The following is a 23,871-nucleotide window of genomic DNA, read 5'->3' on the forward strand; positions in this document are numbered from 1 at the left end:
CCATTGTACTCTTGAAGACCTGAAAACTACCTAGCTAGCATATATAAATATAGGCTTATTTATATGTATCCTTCCCTTGTGTGAGTGTGTATGTTTAATTTTTAAATATAGGCTTATTTTGTATGTACCCTTCCCACGTGTTAAGGTGTGTATGTTTGAATTTTTATGTGAGTAACAAGGGTTACATAAGGGTTTAAGGCCTATTTATCTTGCAAGAAAGACACACAACTTGAAACTCACAATCTTACCACCAGATCTTCAAAACAAGAATGTAATTAATTGCAATGAAACACAACCATCGATCTCATGAAACAAGACAAAACAAAACAAAATCAACCAACCAACCACCGGTGTTTTATTTAACTAAGAAGAGTAACGAGTTATACAAGATAATTAATTAGCACAATCTAAAGCTGCTCAATCTCCTTAAGGCCATTAAACCGCTCATCAATATGACCAAGAGCTTCTTGATGAATGGTAACCGTAGTAAACCATTTTAATGACTTTTGCTGAGGCTCAGCATCCTCGGATCGATTGAGGAGTTGAGACTTGAGTAACCGACAAGATTTCAAATCTTCAGTGGTTCTGGCATTTGTTAGTTTTTTATTGAGTTCAACCAGACTAGAATACCGGGCCTTCTTAGGCCCAGTGGTGGTGGTTTCTTGGGTCTCAGTTTCCAGATTTTTTAAACCGTTGTTCACAATGAACCGCATCCTATCCCTCAAGTTTTCGCTTCTTATAATTTTCAATTTTGATACCATTGTATCATTCTCTCCTTCTAAATTGGAATTTAGGGCAAACACGTCCTCCAATAAACTGATATTTTTTAAATATCTATCGAATGATTCATTTTCGATTTCCATGTTTCTATCTTTGTATTCTTTCAACTTTGAAAACCGCCACTCGTTTATCTGAGATGCCTCCTGTATATAGTTCAATTCAGTTTTGTAATTTCAGAAACTCTCGTGATAGAATAAAACATCAAAATACACTGCTTTTACTTATTTTATCAGTTTTGCTATTTAATCGGTGTTTTTTGTTGCAATTAAATATCCTTGATATACATCGTCTGTTGTGCTTTCTGTATTTTCCCTCGTAAAAATAAAAAATAATAATAATAAGTTTAATCATTAGAGGACAAAAATCAGTTGGATGGTTTAAGGTACAAGTTTTTCTCTGTAATTTGAAATATTGTCCTTATAGAATAAGGGTAAAATACAAAAAAGCTTACAATTTTATCAATTTAGCGAATTAATCTAATTTGTCACTTTTCTCAGTCACATGGTTTTAAAAAAGGTTAAAATAGAGAAACACAACAGAGTTTCACCATCATATCGATTCAGTCATTAAACTATTGTTTACTACTGTTTCTGTATAATTTGATGCAGAAAGATCGAACAACTTAATAGAGAATATCAGTATCAGTCAAAGCAAGCTTTCCCCATTAAGTTCTAACTGTTTACAGATTTGCTTTTATTTATTTTTTCATCCATTTCCCAAAGTGAGCCCGTCATTTTCTGAAATATTTTTTTTATAAACTTCATTAATCCAGAAAAAAAAAAAAGGCATGAATTGAATATGCACCTTTCTTGTGAGTGGCTTCTTTGCACGTGCAGGAGTTTGCAAATTGTTGAACTGAGCGAAATTGTTGGAGAGTTGTCTGAGTGAGGTGACTCTATGTGCATTCCTATAAAATAAATAACAATGTAATAATTTAAAAAATATTTTCTAGTTATTTTTTAGAAAATAAATCAGTAAATTAACTGAGATCATGAAAATGGGTTCTACTTCTACCACAATTTCATGATGGAAAGAAAAAGAACCCCACTTTGCTAAGGAATAAAGTTAACAAAATGGAAGGGAACACATTCTTACAACAACAATTCATTCCATCCCTTCAGTGTTTTTTTATTCATTTCATTGGAACAAACCAGTAAAAGTTAGATAAATGAAAATGGGTTCTATTGCATATGATGGACTAAATTTGAAACACTACAATTTCATTTATAACATAAAATGGTAAAATATCAAAGAGCGTTCAGAAAAGAAAAAAAAATGTAAACAATCTTAATCTTTCATATGCAATAACTCTAATGAGTAATAACTGGCTGGGCTGCAAAAAAGAACAATGCTCACTGTATTCTTAAAAATGTATTAAAACTCTTGTGTACTATTATACTATTAAGAATACTGGATAACTGTTACTGTTATTGTTATTGGTATGACTATTGTTATTATTATGTTACAGTTACCTATATAGAAATACAAAAACTTACCCTGATGAGGATGTCTCATTTGAGTGCTGAAAGTTGAAAGATGAGGTTGAGGATGGTGTCTTATCTGGAAATGATGAATTGCCCTTCAACACTGCGATAAAAAATAATAATAATAATAATAACCATGGACATGGTATCAATAAAGCAAATGACTAGACTTAGCTTTTTCTGTTACTAACAATTTCAAAATCCTTCAGGTTTTCTACTGATATAGCAACTTACTTAAATTTTATAGCATCCTGTTTCCATTCCTTTCTAATATAAGTTATAACACTGCACTTCCAGTTTCTTTCTTAGGAAGACATTCTAATGTCCCAATTATAGCATTGTACTATCAAAAGTATTTTGAAAGGTCTAGTGCAAATTATTTGGTATTTGGAAGGCGTTTCCATAATCAGCTTGGGTTTTAAAGTACAATGCTGTAATAGGAAAAAGGGTATCTCTCACTACTCACTGGTGCTTAGGATATGATAACCCTGTATTCGTTGTCATACCGTGTATATGGCATGGATTTTGAGCTTTTGCACAGCAACTTTTGCATGCCTGATACGGACACCTGCAAAGTCGTTTCAGAATCAATCTAAAAATAAAAGACAAGCATAAGAGCACCAAATGACACAAAAGACAAATGTATGAGGAATGAATTTATGATTATGATCTATGGATTCATGGCATTCAGACATTTGATAAAAGGAGACGAACCAGTAGTAACTACCAGCTACTGGTAGAGACTGCTATATAATACATATGCATACGTTATGCCATTCTAAAATCTCAATGTCACTTCTTTCTTCTCAGATCCAGTAAAACCCACAATCACATGAGAATTAAGAACTTTTATTCATAAGAAATAAATCTTTCTCCAAGTAAAAAAGGATGTAAAACACACCTGAAAGCACTATATGTGTGTGTGTGTGTGTGTGTGTGTGTGTGTGTGTATATATAACTTCCCTAGTTAATTTAAAAGGTTAAATGCATATTCATACCAAGATTGTAACAGGGACAAAAATTATGCAACCATGTTTCATTCCATAAATTCTTGACTATGCAACAATGTTTTTTATTTTACTTTTACAAATTTATGGAGCTATATATTGCTTCTTTCACCAATCCGTGCAATCATATTTCACTTTTTTACCAATTTAAGCAACTGACTAACCATGACTCAACAATTACGGGTAAAATAATGTCTCTTCTGGTCCTAAACCAAAACGTCACTTATTTTGTATAAGAAAACACTTTGTTGTATAAACAAGGAAAAAGGCTTCGTTGCATTGCATAAATATTTGACCTAATTTACAATCCATAATCTAACCATTTTATAGTTAGGAGTTCTATTCTATGATCAAGATTCCTATCACTAAAATGATTAGTTCACTGTAAACAGCTTCACTTGTACGTAAGTGTTTTCTGCCACCCTGAATATCAAAGGCTCAAAAGAAATAAGACCTTGATCCAAAGTGATTAAGGAATTAATAATTAGTTTATATTCATTTCTTCAGGATTTAGCTTCTAGATCTTTTTTTAGTTTGTTTTCAATTCTAGTCTTACATCAGATACAATTACTTATTCAATATAAACCCACGCTCCTTTATTATTTCACTTCCAAATTTATTCGTTAGCTTGATCGTTTCAATCCATTATGGTTGTAATTCTCAAACTCACTAGAGATACTTAGTGTTTTGGACATAACACGGTGGAAGCTGAAACCCTAGGCTTTCATACAGTCGCTATAGCTAGATTGCCTTCATATCGGTCATTTTTTTCATGTTATTCATGTCGCCTATTGGCAGCGGAAACATAAATTATCATCCTCAAAACCCTAGGCTTTCGTTATGCAAATTATACAAGAACGCAAACGGAAACATGCAGAAAAATATCTGTTCCGAAAATATAAAGTGAAATTAAGAAAGAAAATAACATCGAAAAACCAATATTTACTTGAAATCAAAGGAAACGATATGGACCTGGAACGAGCGACATTGCCACACTTGATGCATTTGGGCTTGTTAAGGCCGCGGAGGTTCTTAGAAGTATTGATGCTCGAATTACTCATCACCATAGAGGTTGTGGCGGTAGATGTGGTTTTTACAGCGCCGGAGCTGGCGTAACCGGTGTTTGATGTAGTATCCGCACTAGTATTGCTTAAAGCAGGTGAAGCCGTAGCCATTACGCAACTCCTATATGCAAACCTTTCAAATTTTCAGATGATTCTACACGATGATTAAACAGTCTATAAGATTTACAGAAAAAAAAAATGAATCGTTGTTTCGTGCAGAGGGCACAGGGCGGACAGCGGAGGACGACGGAAGGTGAATAAAGAATTAAAGATGCCCAATTTGTATCTCTTATTGGGCTGGGCTGCATCGTTATATCGCTGAAAAAAAAGAGCAACGAGCCTTTGAAAATTTAAACATTTATATAGTAGGTTGGCAATATATATATATATATATATATATAGGGTTAGGTTATTTTGTTTTTGATAAGTATTGTGTGCCCATGTAAATGAATGTAGGCCAATCATTTGTGGTAATTTAAGAAAGTGGTTTTCTTTTTAAATTAAATATTAAAAAATCAAATAAATGAGGTTTAATCAATTGACCGGTCAAACAAGGGTAGAATGGTATTTTGCCCCGTCATTTAATTAGGAAACGGTGGATAATATGGAATGATCAACCGATAATCCCAAATATCTCGCTTACTCTCATAATCAAGAACCCAAATCCTTAGGAGGTTGAAAAACATTCCGATTTATTGTAATCAGTCTTCAAAAATCGGAAGATCGTTTGTAGGTTTTCCCTATAAATATCGACATTTAACCCTAGAAAACGAAATCGACATTTGGGGGTTATATTAGCGGTATTCTGCAACAATGAGGAGTACACGATCCAGTTCATTTAAGTCAAAGTTCAAGAACACAGTAGAAACGGCGTTGAATCTTGAAGACGACAATGATGATTACGTTGCTGAAACTGAAGGTAATAATTTTATTGTGTTATTTAATGTTTATTTAGTTCGAAAAATGTAGTAGAATTTAGGAAGTGTTTTTGAAAATCTTTTATATGCATGTATGATTTGTGGTCTGGAAGAAAAAATGTGTCATTTTTTCGTATTTTATTAAGAATGGTTACTGTGTATGGTATTCTTCAAGAATGTTCGGTTTATATGATCGTGGACGTGGTTGTTATTCTAGTAGAATAAGTATGCTTGTTTTACTGGTTAAAATTGTAAAGTAAATTGTTATATTTAAGTTGTTAATTAGCTTTTAAACAGGTTTTAAATTCTAATGGAATCACAATTTGTATATGATTTAGTACCTAAAAACTGAAAAAATCGTAGTTATTGTATGTTGAATAATGTTACATGGTCATATTCTGATAGAATGTTCTGTATATGAACCAGAATAATGTTGATATTCTGGTAGATTTGTAATATTTGGAAGAAAAATGTGTTTAAATTTCGTATTTTATTAAGAAACTTGAAAATGTTCTGAACTTTAAGTTGTTATATCATAGTCATTGTATGTTGAATAAGGTTTCATTTTTTATATTCTAATAGAATGTTTTGTATATGTCAACCTAAATATTGTTAATAATCTGGTAGAGTTGTAATCTAATTTTTTAAATTTAAATAGTTAATTAGCATGTTTAAGTGAAAAATTCATAGTTGTTGTATGTGGAATAAGTATGCAAAAAACACGTTCTATTAGAATGTAATGTGTAGAAGAACTTGAACATGGTTGATATTCTGATAGAATAAGTGTTTTGTGTATGTCAACCTAAATATTGTTAATAATCTGGTAGAGTTGTAATCTAATTTTTTAAATTTAAATAGTTAATTAGCATGTTTAAGTGAAAAATTCATAGTTGTTGTATGTGGAATAAGTATGCAAAAAAACACGTTCTATTAGAATGTAATGTGTAGAAGAACTTGAACATGGTTGATATTCTGATAGAATAAGTGTATTTGTTTTACTAGTTAGCATTGTAAGATAAATTTCTATACTGAAGCAGTTAAATAGCATTTTATATATAATTTTAATTCTAATGGAACCATAGTATGTAAGATAAATTTCTATACTGATAGAACAAGTGTATTTGTTTCACTAGTTAGCATTGTAAGATAAATTTCTATACTGAAGCAGTTAAATAGCATTATATTCTAATAGAATGTTTTGTGTATGTCAACCTAAATATTGTTAATAATCTGGTAGAGTTGTAATCTAATTTTTTAAATTTAAATAGTTAATTAGCATGTTTAAGTGAAAAATTCATAGTTGTTGTATGTGGAATAAGTAGGCAAAAAAACACGTTCTATTAGAATGTAATGTGTAGAAGAACTTGAACATTGTTGATATTCTGATAGAATAAGTGTATTTGTTTTACTAGTTAGCATTGTAAGATAAATTTCTATACTGAAGCAGTTAAATAGCATTTTATATATAATTTTAATTCTAATGGAACCATAGTATGTAGATGATTAATGAATGATACTGAAGAATTGATAGTTACTGTATGTAGAATAAGGTTACATGTTTCATATTCTGGCTGAATTGTAATCTAAATTTCTATATCTAAGTGTTTGTATGTGAAATAAGCTTAGATGTTTCATATTCTAAAAGAATGTTCTGTGTATATGAAACTGAAAATGGTTGATATTCTGCTAGCATAAGTCGACTTGTTTGACTATTAAACACTCCTAAATAGAATGTGATATTATATATGAGTGTGAAATTTGATTGTATGAATCTGATAGAATTCTAAATTAAATGTATTTGATTCTTGTAGAGTTAGCCTACTTGTTTTATTAGTTAACTCTGTAATGAAAATTTATGCTATCTATTGTTTGTTGTAGCAGATCAAATTCATGAAGAAGAACATTTGAACCGAGAAAGAAGGTCAAAGAAAAAACTTGATAAATCAGTTGAACAAAAGACAACTCCTAAACCTTTAAATGCACTAATTTTGGAAAGAGAGATAAGGTCGAAGAGGCAATTTGATAGAGTTCCAATTGTAAAACATTTTAAAAATAAGGGAATTGCTGAAAACGTCAAAGAAGAAAAAGAAGATAATGTTAGAAAAACAAATAAGGAATACCCACCTGGTTTAAGATACCTTCCAACCAGAATGAAATGTGATAACATCACTGCAGCTGTTATGGGAATGTCGCCGGAACAGAAACAAGCAATCTTGAGGATGGGTTTTGGATCAATTCTGCAAGTGAATATTACAAGTTATTCGGGACAACTTAGCTACTATCTTTTAGATGTTTATGACGCAGATAGTAAAAGACTTGTCCTACAAAACTCTGTTATTGAGATAACAGAACAAACAGTGCATGATATGATGGGGTTGCCATTTGGTGGAGAAGACATCAATGAGTTACCATTGTGTGATAAGGGAAATCAAATTCTAGAAGAATGGAGGGGACAATATAGTGGTGATAAGTTCAATGGTGAGGAGTATTTAAGAAGGATTCAGGCTACAACGAAGGATAATTTGATGTTTAGGCTGAATTTTTTGACCCTATTTGTTAACAACTTCATAGAGTCAATGTTGATGGGAACAAATCAAATAAAAGTGGTAAGGAAGTTGGTGTTGGTAGAAGACTTCTCAAAGTTAAATTGGTGTAAATATATGCTTGATTGTTTGGGATCTAGAAAAAAACTATGGAAAAGGGATGACAAATCAAGCTACTACAGTGGTCCTATTACACTTCTGATTGTAAGTTTGAAATATTTTTATATGAATGTATATATTTCGTATCGATTTATTATTGATGTATTGATTAAGTTAATGTTTTTTTTTCAATTGGTGTACGTGTATAACATGAAGTATTCTATCAAGATAGACAAAAGGCTTCCTTTTATTGGGCATATAAATGGTGCTAAATTGTTAGAGGTTCAAAAATTAGAAATCAGTTTGGGAGGGTTCGGGAGGCAGTTTCGGGATGAGCATGATGATGTCGATATGGTCGATGAAACAGGAGCTGAAGAACAGCAAATGCTAAGCTTTAAGAGGGATTTTGGATATGAAGAGGTAATATTATGGTAGATTATGAAGTAAATATTATGAAAGTAATAGTTAATGATATATTCTAATAGAATATATAGTACACATTTTTGTAATGTTATCATTTATTAATTATATGTGTTTCAGGCATACGCAGCTGTTATAGAGCATAGTTATGGAGTTATTGTAACAGAGAAAAGTACTATGGAGGTTGCGTTGAAGGATGGGTTGTTAAAATTCCCTCATAGTGTGGTGCTGAATGAGTGGATGGAGAAAATGAATGAACTTTTTAAGGGAGTATTTAAAGGGGCAGGTAACCAAAAAGTGCATGAGCCTGCCTGCTTTAATGAGGTAAATATGAATGATGTAGGTGATGGCGGTGAAGGAAATAGTTCACCTGTTAGAGGATTGATACTTACTGAAGTAAATACTGAAAAGGACGACAATTATACCACACCTGTTGATACGACTTCTTTAACAATGACTCAGTTTCATCGACTTCCAGGGGTGAATGACGAAATGATCAAGTTGTTGGAGGAAACTGAGTTACAAGTGTATAAAAAGAAAAAGCAAATGTCAGTAATCAGTAGGGATAATCTGGTAGGAAGAAATATAAGAGAAGCTGTTGATAATGCTGGAGGATATGATGATAATGACAAAAGGGAAAAACGTATTCCTAAAAAAGCAAAAGTATTTAATTCGCCCTATATTGAAAGAATTGTTAAGGTTGGGGAAAAACTGTCTAAGGATGAAACATGGATATGCAATTCAGTTTTTGCATCTACAAGAGATGATGGGTATGTATTTATATATATATATATATATATATATATATATGTTTATATATGTGTCACCTATTATATTTATCTATAATTTTAAAATGAATGTTTTAAAATTGATGTTATACATATTTTTTTTCACAGGGATGAGATTTGGGACATTGGAACAGGTCATTTGCTGCACCAGGGTTTTGCATATCAATTTAATCATGGAATGTTTTTGCATTCTAAAATAATTGATTGTTGGGCTGCGTTTTTAAATAAAATGGAAAACTACAAGGATGAGTCATTGCTTTCAAGATTTTTCTTCGATACAACTATTGTGGTATGAATTTATGTTGTAAAAAAAAATTTTAATTCAAATTTATTTCTGTAGAATTAATATTGATGTTGAGTTGGGGTTTTTCAAACAGAAGATATATTGAATGAGCTAAAGTCGGAAGATATGAAATGTAGGCTTTTTGCTACTTTATTGCGAATCTACACTAAGAAATTTGACGTGAAGCCAAGTTTTAGAAACGTTGCACTTGTAAGATTATTTTATAAATATAATATTTGTGGCATCAATTAATATTAACGTAACCTCTTCTTTTAATGTGTACAAGGTTTTCTTCCCAATAGTTGATGATGGAAAGTATTACTTACTCATCTTTGATCTGAGATCAAGTTTGTACTACATAGTAGATCATGTGAAGAGAACAGGAACTTTGGAAAGAAAGTATGGCATGATACCAAACCTGGTGGTAAGATAATCAATAAATTTCTGATTAATAGTTTTCCATTCTAAGGAATATTATAAGATTATTTTTTATGTATTTGTTGTAATTAATGCCAGAAAAAACTGTTTTGCAACTACTTGACATCACAACATCATCCAATGGCAAAAACGTTAACTTTTAAAGCAGCACGTGTGATGAACATATCTTGGCTAGTCGAAAAAGCTGGAACAAAATGTGGAATATACCTCATGAGGCATATGGAAACGTACATGGGGGAATATAAAGGGCGTTGGGAGTGTGGTCTTACAGGTAAAATGCCTGCTAATGTGAGTGCTACAATTAAGCTAAGGACAAAATACATGGCAAGATTGTTGACATCTGATTTCAATAAGTTCAAGAGTATGATAGTTAAAGATATTGAAGCGTTTCGTAAGCTTGATATTTTGGAACAAGATATGCTTCTAAGAGAGTCAGCTGAAAACAGGAAGAAAAAAAGAAAAACAAAGGGTCGTAGGTAAGAATTTGGCGTGGTATTTAATAAGTTGACAGATAAACTTTGATATGTCATGAGCTGAACTTGTTTTTTTTAATGTTGAAACATGAATCTGCCTTATGTTAGATGTTTGAAAAAGTAGATTGTGTATCAGACGTTATGAAGTAATGTTATCAGTAGTATTCGATATATGTTATAATGGAATGGTAATTTTCGTATAATGGGTGTGTTGATGCGTTGTTTAAATTCTGGGATGATGATGTTGTGCATTGTGAAAATCTATGGTTCTTGTTAGTAATGTAGTTTTCATATAATGCAACTTAATATTACTAATGCATGTGTTGATGTTTTTTTTGTTTCTAATAATTTTGTTAATATAATTCAATGTTATGGTTAATAATGTTTTGTGACTATTGTGAATAGAATTTTTTTTTTTTTTACAAATTATATGATGATGATGCAAGGTAGTATTTGTTATGATTCTGGTAGAATACGTTATGTAGATATTATGAAATATGATATAAATATAATGAATTCTTGTATACAAATTGCATGTATCGTTTGTATATTACAGTGAATAATAAAACATTTTTGTTAACATTAAAATCAAACTTAAAATGATTGAAAGAATTTGTATATGTTGCTGTAAATTATACAATCGATGGAAATTTTGTATTAGAAGTTTTGAAAATAATGAATTTATACAGTCGATGGAATGAATTTTTGTATTACGTTTTATGAGTATTTTAAAGTAATAAGATAATATGAATATTGTTATGTTGATTGACAATGTCGATGTCAATAGTAATAAAAGTGAATACTTTATTGAACGACATAAAAGATAACAATAAGTGTGAATCGACAGAATTAAATCAAATGTCATTCTAATAAACTAAAAAAAAACAAGGAACTTATTTCTTGGTGTTCTTTAGAGGACAATTTCTTTTGTCATGATGAACCATCTGTTCACATATAGCACATTTTCTCTTTGGTTTCGAGATTTCCTTCTCAATCATCTCTTTTGTAGATTTTAATCTTTTTCCACGACTACCGCAGCCTTTGTTACGAATATCTGTAGGATTCTGAATGTCATTAACATCAGATTCTACATCAGGAACAACCACACCTAAAAGCTGCTTGAAATGATCTGCTCTGGTCGGTAGATCATGATTTGAACAGTTGTCTACGAATTTTTTTTTCAAGTTATTCTGTTCGTCAAGGTATAACTTTAACTTTGCTGCATCGTGGCTCAAAAAAGACACACAACGGTCAACAGTTGAAAAAATATCAATAGCAGTCATGTCGGAAGTAGATACGTCGAAAGAATTATTGAAGCGTCTTTTCAGTAATTCTGTTGGAATGACATCCCTACGCCAACGTTTCAAAATGTACTTTTCAGGAATTTGTTCGATGCCATAAAACTTAAACACACAGAATATGTGTCTGCATAAGATACCTAAATGTTCAAAATGCATACAAGTACATTTGAATGAACCATCTTTAGTTGAGTGTGTGACCTGGAAAATATAAGATGATTAGTGAAAATAATTAAGTTGTAAATTTTTAGTGTTTAAATGTAAATGATAAAATGACAATTAATGTGAAAAAAAACATACCATGTATTCAGTATCCCTTATAAGACAATCGTAATTGTATTCCTCATCTTTGTCATCAACATCGACATCATTTGTTTGCCTAATAGTTATGTTCTTTCTTTTCTCTATAACAATAATCGTGTCAACACCGTTGGAAAATATCACATTCTTTTGGAAACAATTATCTTCAGATCTTGATATCTCCTTCTGAACCTGATAAAAAATATTTCGTGTATATACATTTGAAGCATGAGGTTCATACGGAGTACGGGTAATGAATTTAGGAAAAGTGGTGGCAGTATTAAAATCATTGAGAATTTGGTTATGTCGTTGTCGTTCCATAACTGATTCAAATGTCATCATAAACATAACAAGATAAGAACCGGTTAGTGTCGTTGTTTGAAATGACCAATTCTGACTTTCAGACAGCGATGTAGTCCGCATAAGACCAGACATTGGAATGTGCTTGAAAAATGCGGGGATCCAAGATTTTCGCAATCCATACATTGTATTCATCCAAGTGTTATCAGTAATTTTAAACTCTTCCAACATCTGACGCCACACATTTTCGAATTCATGTGGTTCCAACTTAGAATTCCAAATTATAGAGTGAAAACGCTTTCGAAATTTTTGATTGGTTGTTGCGTCTTCAATTGATAAAATCTGTATAAATTCATTCTGTTAGAATATGATATCATGAAGTTATAATGTGGAAAATTAATTGTAGAATCAGAACAAACGTAAGAGTTAAACCAATTGATTCTGTCAGAATATGATATAATTGTATAATCATAACAAAAAGTAGGAGTTAAAGACAATGGGTTTGTTAACATGAATTGATTCTGTGAGAATATGAGATAACGAATGCAGAATTTTAAAAGAAATTGTAGAATGATAAGAAAAATTAAGAGTTAATGCAATTAATTCTGGTTAAAACAAAACATTCTTCCAGAATACGATATAATTGTATAATCATAACAAAAAGTAAGAGTTAAAGACAATGGGTTTGTTAACATGAATTGATTACGTTAGAATATGAGATAACGAATGCAGAATTTTAAAAGAAATTGTAGAATGATAAGAAAAGTTACGAGTTAATGCAATTGAATGTTTTTGTTTAAAACAAAACATTCTGACAGAATATGAGAAAACAATTGTATAATCATACCAAAAAAATAAGAATAGTATTCTTTTTATGTATACCTTATTTGGCAACTTCTTCGTTATATGCCACATACATAACCTATGATGTGCCAATGGGAAAACCTTATCTATAGCTTTTTTCAAAGCTGGATCTTGATCAGATAAAACCAATTGAGGTTGTTTTCTAAAAGCTTTCAAAAAAGCTCTAAGCAACCATTCATAAGAAACTCCATCTTCTTTACTTAAAAGACCAGCACCAAATGTTACACATTTTTTGTGATTGTCAATGCCAGTAAACGGTACAAAAACCATATCATACCTATTTAAAAAAAAATATTAGTTTACATAAATGGAAATAATGAAATTCTTATTGAAAAATATTAAAGGTTATAAATACTTATTCATGCTGAATGTGGCATCGAATGATATAACGTCTCCGAATGAATTGTAATTATACTTTGCTGTTTCGTCAGCCCAGAATAAAGAATTCAATCTGTTGTTCGACACTTTATACTCAAAAGTAAATGATGGGACATTTTTCTTCCTATCATTCATCTTGTCAACAAGGAATTTCGCGTCCCTCCCACCTATGTAACAATTAAGATTCCTCCTAGCATTCTTGAAATCAGTAACCAATCCACCTCGAACCGAAGGACCAACCTGAAGAGCACTATACAGTCTATGTGCTTTTACAGGACCAATGTTCTGTTTTGACAAATTATGAATGAAAATTTCTTGGGAATAATCAAGTTTTCTTTTTGAACGAGATAAGTGCATATTGCCTTTGCTAAACAACTCATGATTATGTCGCTCTACAAAATCACTCACGACATATGTAAGAGTACCGGGAATTATTTCTAAAACAACTTTCGCTTTACAATTCCTCCTAAATAGATCTTTCCTTCTTTGAGTCTTCTTATGCTGAATATCTAGAGTATCTAGTTTACTAGTATTCAGATTACCTTCCCGATTGCACACAAGATGTCTATTTGTAATAATCCCATTTTTCATTTTTTGGACTCTTCCAAGCCTGACATCAAAACCAGATTCTAATGCATATTTTCTATACATTGTTTCTGCTTCACCATATGAATTAAATTTTGATGAAACTTTTGGTTTGATGTCGTCTAAAACAATCGGAGTTCAATACAAGGTGCCACCAGGAGAAACATAATCATGAGTAACATGTGGTTGTCCTGCTTAAACATAGCAAATACAAAATTATTATGAAAGAATTATATAACTTTTATTCTGACACAATTTTATTTTTTCTGTAAAAAATAAAAAATAAAAAATTCTGAATTGAAATTGGTACCTTCAATGAAATCAATATTAAACTCTGTATCTTCATGAGTAACATGTGGTTGTCCTGTTTAAAATAGAAAATACATAATCATTCTGAAAGAAATTGGTACCTTCAATGAAATCAATATTAACTTTTTTCTGTAGCAACTTCAGTATCATGAATTGAATTTATTACCTTCACTGTAATCAATATTAACCTCTATATCTTCATCAACAAAGTGATTTTCGTCTTCATCATTATTTGCCTCCTCTGTATGTTCAGCAATGAAAGTATTAACAATATAGAATCTGAAAACAGAATGAAAAATTAAACAAAAAATCAAAAAACTAACCTAAATTAGGATTACTGCTTTCTCCTGTTTGAAATTCGTCATTATATAGTGTATCATTATCAGGAAAATCGAAATCTTCAATTCCATTTCCATCATCACTAGCCAAATAATGTTCCTCATACATATGATTATTGACATCTGCTTCTTGATCGCCCATTGCTAAGAAATTCCGAGAGTGTTTGTCTATGCTTTGTTAGTTAAAAAATCAAAATATTTAAAAATGTCATACAAACTAGATAGGGATGAAAACGGATTCTATGCAAATTAAAAGCCTTGATATTAGGGATCATTGATAAAAATAAATGATTCCGATTTGATTTTTTTTTAAAAACATGATAAAGGGAAAACATGAAAACGGTACTATATTCACATTCCAAATATAAAAAATTCCAACATTACATTATATTAACTACTTAACAATAAAATTATGTATTTTTTTAAAGAAAAGTTGCAGAATATTTTATTAACGAAAGTATTCGATTAGAATGATATATAAATATGCCTTACAAAACTCTGCATGTTATCGGAATGAAATAATTCTATCAGAATGCTATCGGAAGTATGACTTATAAAACATATCAATTTTTGTTAACTCGAATCAATGCACGCATAAACAACTCTTGTTAACTCGACTCTACTATGATATTCTGTTAGAAAGATAACCTGTATGATCATATAACACATAAATATATCATAGAACACGAACAACTTATTAATTTTAACCATAATACTTAAAGAAAAACACATAGAATTCATCAAACGACAACTTTATTACACTGAACTGAAACTTGATAATACCATATAATTCCTCAAAAATTACTTTTATTTTACTGAAATCCAACTAAATAATATCTAAAAACGTCCAATTTGATGAAGTTCTTGTAGTTCTATGATTTCTTCAATCCAGAAGGACAATTTCTGCTATCATGACCAACTCCAAAGCATGTTTTACATCTTCTTATTTTCTTCACAACTTTATTCACCGGATTCTTGGAATCATTGACATTACCCAAATCCTTCCCGGGATTTTGATCATCGTTTGCCTGGAATATTATCAAATTGAAGAAAAGGGTGTGTGGGGGAAATTTGAAACAAAATCAGTATTATCGTTGACAGAAGCTTGTAAATATGTATCAATACCTGGTTTTGATTTCCAAAATGAACATCCATCGAATGAGTAACACAAATTGATCGGCAGAGTATGTATTCGAGAATTGTGATCTGTGTTTTTGATCGGACGTTAAAATCAATTATATAGAGAAAATTACATTAAAGATAAATACATCAATCAAAGAAAATTGCCTAATATAAAGGGATAAGACCCAGATTAAAAAAGGAATTAAAATGAAAGATTACATAATTACCCTTATGGATTAAAAAAAATTAATTAATAATTTGCTAAATTGTGATTGGTGCATTTAGGCACACAATAGTTATTGAAAACATTTGAACCTAACTCTCTCTCTCTCTCTCTCTATATATATATATATATATATATATATATATATATATATATATATATATATTGGTGGGTTCAATTGAGAAAATAAAAAAGGTTGAGAATTGAAGAATCATTCTCAGCCATTCATTTAATCTAAACATAAAAGATACGGTGGCAAACTTGTAAATATCGTAATAACCTTCAATCTCAAATACGTAACTATAGAGAATTCGATAACTGTTCGTTCATCATCAAAAAATTTCCTCCAACTTTCAATAATCATCCAGATTTCTTCAACTAAACCGGAATTTCTTCGTTGTTCATGAAATTGGAATCGGAGTTCTGGACTCGCAATCACAGTCGACATTAAGGGACTTAGACTCGGTACTCACAGGTTCCCAATCAGATTTTCGGAAATCAAAATCAAATTGAGAAATCGATCAGAGATAGGATGTCACATCTGAAGTCGAAATCGGAAGTATATGATGATTTGGAATTGATAACTTGATGTTTTTAACATTTTTAAAATAGTTAACTTGTTTGCACTCCAACTGTTTGATGAAATGCATAAACTAAATTACCACGTTATATTCACATATGAATATGTTTTCTCACCTGAATCAGTATATGATTATTAAAAACACAAAACAAATATGCAAATATGTATGATATTCATATGTGAATAACATATAAAAATTATATATATATATTTGTCAAAATACTATCAATATTCATAAGTGAATATACATTGTAATATTCATATGTGAATATACTGTGTAATATTCATAAGTGAATATATCATCTAATATTCACAAGTGAATATACTCTGTAATATTCACATGTGATATATCATGTAATACTATGTAATATTCACATATGAAATATCATTTAATACTCATAAGTGAATACACCATCTAATATTCACAAGTGAATATACTGTGTTAATATTCATAAGTGAATTCATCGTCCAATATTAAAATATGAATATACTATGTTTATTATATGCTATATTCATATATTAATGATACTTAAAAAAAAATCTTACTTTTTATTCATAAGTGAATAACGAATATACTGTAATAAAACCTGATGCATTGTTATTCATTTATGAATAACGATACCTGAAAATATAAAAAAAAAAAAAATTATTTTATCTTAAAACTATATCAATATGGATGTCTATTTGTAGAGAATAAAAAATCATGAATTTTTGTATATTTAAAATCATTTTTTGATAAAAATAGCTTATAAAAATTTAAAAAAAAAATGAAAAAAAAACTATGTTTTTGTATATATTAAGGTAATATTTAGCATAGTTTAAGAAAATATGTTATGTTGGAAAACACATATGCATTCGTTTCCCATTTCCGCTGGTACGTCGGAGCCTTTTGCGGCAAAAATAAATGATTGGATGAGAATGATTCCCCCATTCTCAACCTTTTTTTTTCCTCAATTGAACCCTCCCCTAAATATATATATATATATATATATATATATATATATATATATATATATATATATATATATATCAATTACCTATACGTAAGACCCTTTTCTGTAAGATTAGGGTGTCTACGTCGACTCCCGGTTTCCCACCGACCACTCCTCATCCCTCTGTCATTTGTTGGTAAGCTGTTTGCCTGCTTAAACTCTTCTCAGCCATACATCTGACGTGACACTGGGATTATACAGAAACGGCATCGTTTGGCTGTGTATGAAAGCATCCTGCCTGCTTGCTTCCGGTCAGCCTGACCTCATGAAGAGGAAGAAGACTTAGCAATGGGTTTTTCTTCTTGATGGCGTTGTTTCCCCCGATGCCGATTGCCACTCTTGGATCTCCTTTTACTGCCACCTCCCCTTATTGCGTCTGAGTCATCCTCTTGACTTCCTCTTCACGTCGACTTCATTTGACTTCCTCTCTGGTCGACTTCATCTTCATTCTGTATTTAAGGTGCATATAATTTGTGTAATTGATGTTTGTGGTTATTTGTTTTTTTAGGATTTAAGATAATTTCAACCGGGTATCGGTCAAATTTCTTCATCGATTACCAAGATCCCTAGGTCAGGTACCCGCATAATTTCTTCCCTAATTGGGTTCTAAATTGCTATACATGTCTTGCTTGCTTCCAGGGTTTGTCGTCCGTTATACCAATTGGTAAGTTTCTTTTTATTAATTTAAGTTCCTTTCCACCCTTCAATATGTTATTGGTTTTCAATCCAAGTTGAATTGTTTAGGGTTCGTCATACCACTTGCTATGGTTGTAAACTGAAAATGGTTTTGTGTTACAGAACATCGATTGCATTTCAGACTTTTAGTGGCGAGGTGAAGATATACTCCCCCTATCAAAATACATATTTTGGATTTCTTATTGAAGATGTTGTGGTGGGGGTTGGGGTTAGGACCGTAGATGAACAGGTTAACGACACACACAAAGGATTTTGCCAAATAAGACCAAATTTAGCTGATTATCTGGTAAGTGAAAGAGGTTTTCTTTCCTACTTAGACCGACAAAGAAGACAGGCTCCATTCTTTTTCTTTTTCTGAGTCCTAGCATACAAGACGAAGAAGTTGAAGACTAATATTCATTTTTGAATAAACCAAATGTTTATTCATAGAAACACCGTCTGAAGAGGAACACACAGTTAAAAGGTTTTTTTCTTCTATTTAGGGCATATTAATCGCTACCACACAAGTCGTCCATCGAAGAAAAAGGTTGGTAGGTTGCTTTATCTTTATTTTTCTCTTTTCAAATCTACTCCAATCACGCTTTGTGCTTTCTTAATTTTGCAATAAAGTGTTTTGCTGGATGGTGATTACGGGTTTCAGGAGTACGCCTAATTGATCCTTATGATTTTGGAGTTTGCTGGATGAAGGAAATTCAATTGGGTATTAACGAGTTACAGCTGCCATCCTCTCCTCTGATTCTATTTGCCGACTCAGCCTCTATTAAGAGCTCAACTGCCTTGACTTTGCCACCTGAAATAGCCGACTATCTCTCTTTCCCCTCAAATAGCCTTACTCACCCGTCAATACCGGTTTGGTTTCACCCTAATCCTTGTCATCTGAATTCTCTTTGCCGACAAATCAAAAGAAAAAGAAAGCGCTGCCTCAAGAGGAGCACCATACAGAGTTAAAAGGTTTTTTTTGTTGTCTATCTCTCTGTTTTTAAGCTTGATTTAAGGTAATCTATTTTTCCCATTTTCTCTGTCTAGATTTCTTAGTGCACACTATCCACTATTATGACCAGATTTTGTTCCTACTCTTCCCTTTTGTTGACTGTTAGATAAATTTATTTTTAAAATTTTTTACATATAAAATGACTTTCTTGATTCTCTTTTGATTTTAGGTATCATACGCATATATAGTACCTGCACAGCAACTGTTAGATGAAATGCTTACACAAAATGGGGGTGCATTTCTATTGTGTGTCCACATCTCGTGGGACTTACAGTTCTGCTTTTCTGAAGTGGATAGTTTAACCTCTCCAAAAGAGCTCCATTTGAATCCAGGTTATCAAAGGAAAAGTTTTGTCCAGGTTTTTACTTGGATTCAAGAATAGACAACTATTTGAGAAAGGTGAAGATACAGACTTTTTATTTTAAAATGATTTTAAAGAGGTTAGGATTTCCCATTTTATTGTGTCATTCATAAATTACAGAAGGTGTTTATTTCAAAGACAAAAGGTGTGGTCCTATTTTGTTGCAGATGCCAGGATGTTTCAGTACTATTTGAAGGGCCATTATTCTGTGCTATTTTAAAATGTTGTTCCATCAGCTGTATTTTAGGTTGATTTCTCATCCAACTGTGTGGTGAGTTCAATTCAACTTATGTATGGTATTGTCAATCTTTCGGCTCATTCTTTATGAATCTTATTTTCATCGATTTCAATATCCTTAACATAAAGCATAACAATTGTAAGCATAACAGTTGTAAGCTCTGTGGCTAGCCGAATCTCCACCTACTCACCAACCTCCTCCTTTAGCACTACCAATAATCACACCTTCACCAATTGTAGCCAAAAAGTCATCTAAACAACCCATTATACAATATTCCCTTTTATAAAATAAATTGGTATTGAACTTTATGATAATTAATAGAATTAAAAATAAAAACATGTACAATATTCCCTTTCATAAAATAAATTGGTATTGAACTTTATGACAAATAATAGAATTAAAAATAAAAACATGTCAGTAGCATGAATTCTTATATCAACTACTTATTTTCCATGTTTTAGACAACCTTCATCTTTGGTATTAACAAAGGACCCAAAATGTTAACTGATGCTGAAACTATCATTTAGACCGACTGGTAAAGTATAATGCCTGCATCCACAACGGAATGTAAGTACAAAGCTCATCTGATGTTATTTTATTTTACATGCTTTTCTATGGTTTGTTTGTTAATTAAATTTTACAATTTATCTATGATTTTTCAATTACTTTTATCTATACAAATAACAATTTTATGGTTCTTTTCTATTTTTAACGCACATGTAGGTTCTTTCTACAATAATTCAAATTGCATGTGGTTATAAAATAATTTGAAGTGCTTTCGTTTTATCTATGATTTTTTACTATATGTTGGGATACACTAATTCTTGTTGTAGCATTTAAACAATAATTGTTTTATTTTCTTTCATTGAATTTTTAATTTTTTTTTCTGAACTATAAAATATCAGTGGATGTTATTGTAGATAAGTTGTAATAGATGCATTGATCATCATATTTCAAAATAGCACCTTTCTTATTGGTTGCCCATAACATGTTTGTAGAAAGGCCTGAAAGAAATTTCTTATTTAGGAACACATTGATTTGTAGATGTGCTCTAATTAATTGCAATTTCATTTTCGCTCACTAAATAGAAACCTTTTATCTAAAACACTGCCTGCCCTATTATAACCATTGCAATGATTACACATAATTCATTATTTTTTTTCATTTGTAGGTTATGTTTAACACACTTTGGATTTGAAGGATCAAAAAAAGAAATACATCAAAGCATTACTTTCATAATCACTCTGGTGGAAGTCAAATTATTAACAAAAAAAGCCCGTTATATGTCTATGCATTTTCACAACAATAATTGATCACCTTTCAAATATATTACTCATACCAATTAATATCACGATAATAATAACATTCCTTAATGCAATAGATTTTTATGTGGGAAATTATTTGTTTTTTTTTTCTCTGTAGGTATATATATATATAAGGTGTAAAAGATTACTATGTGGAGGTTGAAATGAATTCGGTCTATGATGTAAGAAATTTAGTTTTCCATGCGGAAACTACAGATTTTAATAATGTTCTTAATAAGAAAGAGTACAGAAAGCGTGCTATTCTAAGGTGGAAAGAAAAAAAAAATTAAGAAGCGCCAACGTTACAATCCAAATTTTGTTTTGGAGCCTAAAAATAATAGATGCAAGAGGAAAATTTCTTCTAATACATCAGGTAGAGATTTGTTACAGATTATTCCTTCGGCTGCTACCTGTTTGCCTGTTGTTAGTGATTGTCCCCATTGTGGTGCTGTTAAATTTTATACAGAGACTTCTGAGTTTTGTTGTTTAACTGGTCGTATTGTTTTATCAAATAATGTTCTTCCAATTGTTATGCAAGATCTTTTAACTTCAATGTCTGAGGAGGCGAAGCATTTTAGAAATTATATTAGGACATACAATAATCATTTTGCTTTTACGTCTTTAGGTGTTACATCAGATATTAACTTTAATAAGAGAGATAAAGGAATATATACTTTTAGAGTTCAAGGTCAAGTTTATCATTTTGTAAATGATTTATGTCCTCAAGGTAATCGTGAGAAAATTTTGCAGCTTTATTTTCATGATACTGATAATGAAATAGAAAATCGTTTGTTGGTTACTCCTCGAATGTCTAAATTGCAAACTGAAAAATGTGTAGATTATCTTAAACATAATCCATATGCTTTTTTCTTCCGGAGTCTGAGAGATGTTCCTGATTTTCATGACTATAAGATAGTTCTTAAGACTATTTCTACTCAAGATCAAAGAGTGTATAATAAGCCACATGTGTCACAGGTTGCAGTTATTTGGGTTGAGAGTCAGGAGAATGAGGAATATGGTCCAAGAGATATTGAAGTTCAAATGCATTCTGATCAGTCTAAAAGTATTAAATATTTTTATGGATGTTATGATCCTTTGCAGTATCCGTTGATGTTTCTGTTTGGGGAGTTGGGTTGGCATCAGGGTATTATAAAAAAAAAAGTTTTGAAGATTATAGTGGATATTCTATAGTGTCTACGTCGGCCAAACTCATTGCTCCTGGAAGTATAGCAAATGCTGAAAGCTTATTGCAAATGGAAGAAAAAGGTACGGTGGTGCTTTTTAAAATTTCTATCTTACTTTTTCTTGCATTTTGAATATTTATTTTTCAGTGTTGGGAAAAAATGCTGAAAGTAGTAGGTTTGTATCTGTTAGAGAATATTATGCTTACAAGCTTCAGATTAGACCTCATGATAAATCCTTTTATTATACTTTGGTAGATTATTACAACAGTATATAGTTGACCATTTTGTTAAATTAGAAACACAACGATTAGACTTCCATAGAACACAACAAGAGGAAATACGACAAGAATTTCGTCAAGGAATTGTAGATGCCATGGCAAGTGGGGAAACTGAGGGTTCGGCTGTCGGTAAACGAATAGTTTTGCCTGCTAATTTTATTGGTGGCCCTAGAAATAGGAGGCAAAAATATGTGGATGCTATGGCATTGGTTCAAAAGTTTGGAAAACCTGATATTTTTTTAACCGTAACATGTAACCCTAATTGGCCTGAAATAAAGCAAAATCTTAGTGTTCATGAAGAGGCACAGAACAGGGCTGATTTGATTGTTAGAGTTTTTCATGCTAAACTTGAACAACTTAAACATGAAGTTTTTAAGAATCATATATTTGGAGATGTAGCTGCTTCTACTTACGTTATCGAATTTCAAAAAAGAGGGCTTCCACATGCACACTTTCTTATTATATTGAAGCCTAACTTTAAGATGTATACTACTGAAGAGTATGATAGAATTGTGTATGCAGAGATACCTGATAAGAGTGTTAATCCTCATTTATATCGTATGGTAGTAAAGCATATGCTTCATGGCCCTTGTGGTCTTCTTAATCCTTCAAATGTTTGTATGAAAAAAAGCTGTCTGTAAAAATTTGTATCCCAAAAAATTTTCTTCTGAGACAAGTCAAACTGACGATGCATATCCTATATATCGCAGGCGGGACAATGGCTCTAAGGTTAAGGTTAGAGGTGCTATACTTGATAATAGGTGGGTTATTCCCTATAACACCTATTTGCTTTCTAAGTTCGACTGTCATATTAATATAGAAATTTGCTCTACAATAAAGGCTGTCAAGTATATATATATATATATATATATATATATGCAAAGGTTGTGATAGAATAAGTTTCAATGTTTCTTCAGATAATAATCATATACTTTTAAATGAAATTGACCAGTATCAATCAGGTAGGTGGGTTTCTCCTCCTGAAGGTGCTTGGCGAATTTTTAAGTTCTCTTTAGGTGAAATTAAGCCGGCTCTTATCCATTTGCCACTTCATCTAGAAAACTATCAACCATTGACTTTTAAAAGAAAAGAACGTTTGATTAATGTTTTGAATAATCCTACCAAAAAAAACCATGTTGACTGAGTACTTCGTTGAGAATACTAGAAATAAATTAGCACAGAAACTTAATCTTACATATTCTCAGTTTCCAGATCACTTTGTGTGGAAACTAGG

The 23,871-nt window shown here is 31.2% G+C and overlaps 3 protein-coding genes across 4 annotated transcripts; 1 reads left to right on the top strand and 2 right to left on the bottom strand.

Annotated features, from left to right (window-relative positions):
• Positions 1-332: 332 nt before the first annotated feature.
• Positions 333-4,650, bottom strand: LOC145003330 (electron carrier/iron ion-binding protein). Of its 2 annotated transcripts, none has more exons than XM_078962461.1 (5): positions 4,244-4,646; positions 2,771-2,832; positions 2,277-2,367; positions 1,585-1,687; positions 333-923 (listed from the first exon to the last, which is right to left on the bottom strand). In XM_078962461.1, exons 1-5 carry the CDS (start codon positions 4,444-4,446, stop codon positions 408-410), a joined length of 975 nt encoding a protein of 324 aa, XP_078818587.1. In that variant the 5' UTR covers positions 4,447-4,646; the 3' UTR covers positions 333-407. The 2 variants fall into 2 exon arrangements, with proteins under 2 accessions (XP_078818587.1, XP_078818588.1); XM_078962462.1 differs by lacking the exon at positions 333-923 and adding an exon at positions 1,250-1,517 and having other exon boundaries at positions 4,244-4,650.
• Positions 4,651-11,189: 6,539 nt separating this feature from the next.
• Positions 11,190-14,087, bottom strand: LOC145002785 (protein FAR1-RELATED SEQUENCE 5-like). The gene is made up of 4 exons (XM_078961981.1): positions 13,414-14,087; positions 13,077-13,335; positions 11,895-12,551; positions 11,190-11,795 (listed from the first exon to the last, which is right to left on the bottom strand). The coding sequence occupies exons 1-4, from the start codon at positions 14,085-14,087 to the stop codon at positions 11,190-11,192; spliced, it is 2,196 nt and encodes a 731-aa protein (XP_078818107.1).
• A 4,279-nt stretch (positions 14,088-18,366) lies between these two features.
• LOC145002786 (uncharacterized) lies at positions 18,367-23,278 on the top strand. Its single transcript, XM_078961982.1, has 6 exons — positions 18,367-18,567; positions 19,442-19,630; positions 21,566-22,193; positions 22,277-22,441; positions 22,507-22,534; positions 22,615-23,278. Exons 1-6 carry the CDS (start codon positions 18,367-18,369, stop codon positions 23,276-23,278), a joined length of 1,875 nt encoding a protein of 624 aa, XP_078818108.1.
• The last annotated feature ends 593 nt before the right edge of the window (positions 23,279-23,871 follow it).

The sequence above is a fragment of the Lactuca saligna genome, chromosome 6 (genome assembly GCF_052625555.1).
Source record: "Lactuca saligna cultivar CGN05327 chromosome 6, ASM5262555v1, whole genome shotgun sequence".
NCBI lineage: Eukaryota > Viridiplantae > Streptophyta > Magnoliopsida > Asterales > Asteraceae > Lactuca > Lactuca saligna.

Excerpts from the sequence above, each read along its gene's own strand:
- LOC145002786 (XM_078961982.1), top strand. The coding sequence starts at position 18,367 with ATGGTTTTGTGTTACAGAACATCGATTGCATTTCAGACTTTTAGTGGC. Across the intron at positions 18,568-19,441 it reads CAAATTTAGCTGATTATCTG|GTATCATACGCATATATAGT; the intron begins GTAAGTGAAAGA and ends TTTTGATTTTAG. Across the intron at positions 19,631-21,565 it reads AAAGGAAAAGTTTTGTCCAG|ATTATTCCTTCGGCTGCTAC; the intron begins GTTTTTACTTGG and ends GATTTGTTACAG.
- LOC145003330 (XM_078962461.1), bottom strand. The coding sequence starts at position 4,446 with ATGGCTACGGCTTCACCTGCTTTAAGCAATACTAGTGCGGATACTACA. Across the intron at positions 2,833-4,243 it reads GGCAATGTCGCTCGTTCCAG|GTGTCCGTATCAGGCATGCA; the intron begins GTCCATATCGTT and ends ACGACTTTGCAG. Across the intron at positions 2,368-2,770 it reads AAATCCATGCCATATACACG|TGTTGAAGGGCAATTCATCA; the intron begins GTATGACAACGA and ends TTTTTATCGCAG.
- LOC145002785 (XM_078961981.1), bottom strand. The coding sequence starts at position 14,087 with ATGTATAGAAAATATGCATTAGAATCTGGTTTTGATGTCAGGCTTGGA. Across the intron at positions 12,552-13,076 it reads CGAAGAAGTTGCCAAATAAG|AATGAATTTATACAGATTTT; the intron begins GTATACATAAAA and ends ATATTCTAACAG. Across the intron at positions 11,796-11,894 it reads TAAGGGATACTGAATACATG|GTCACACACTCAACTAAAGA; the intron begins GTATGTTTTTTT and ends TATATTTTCCAG.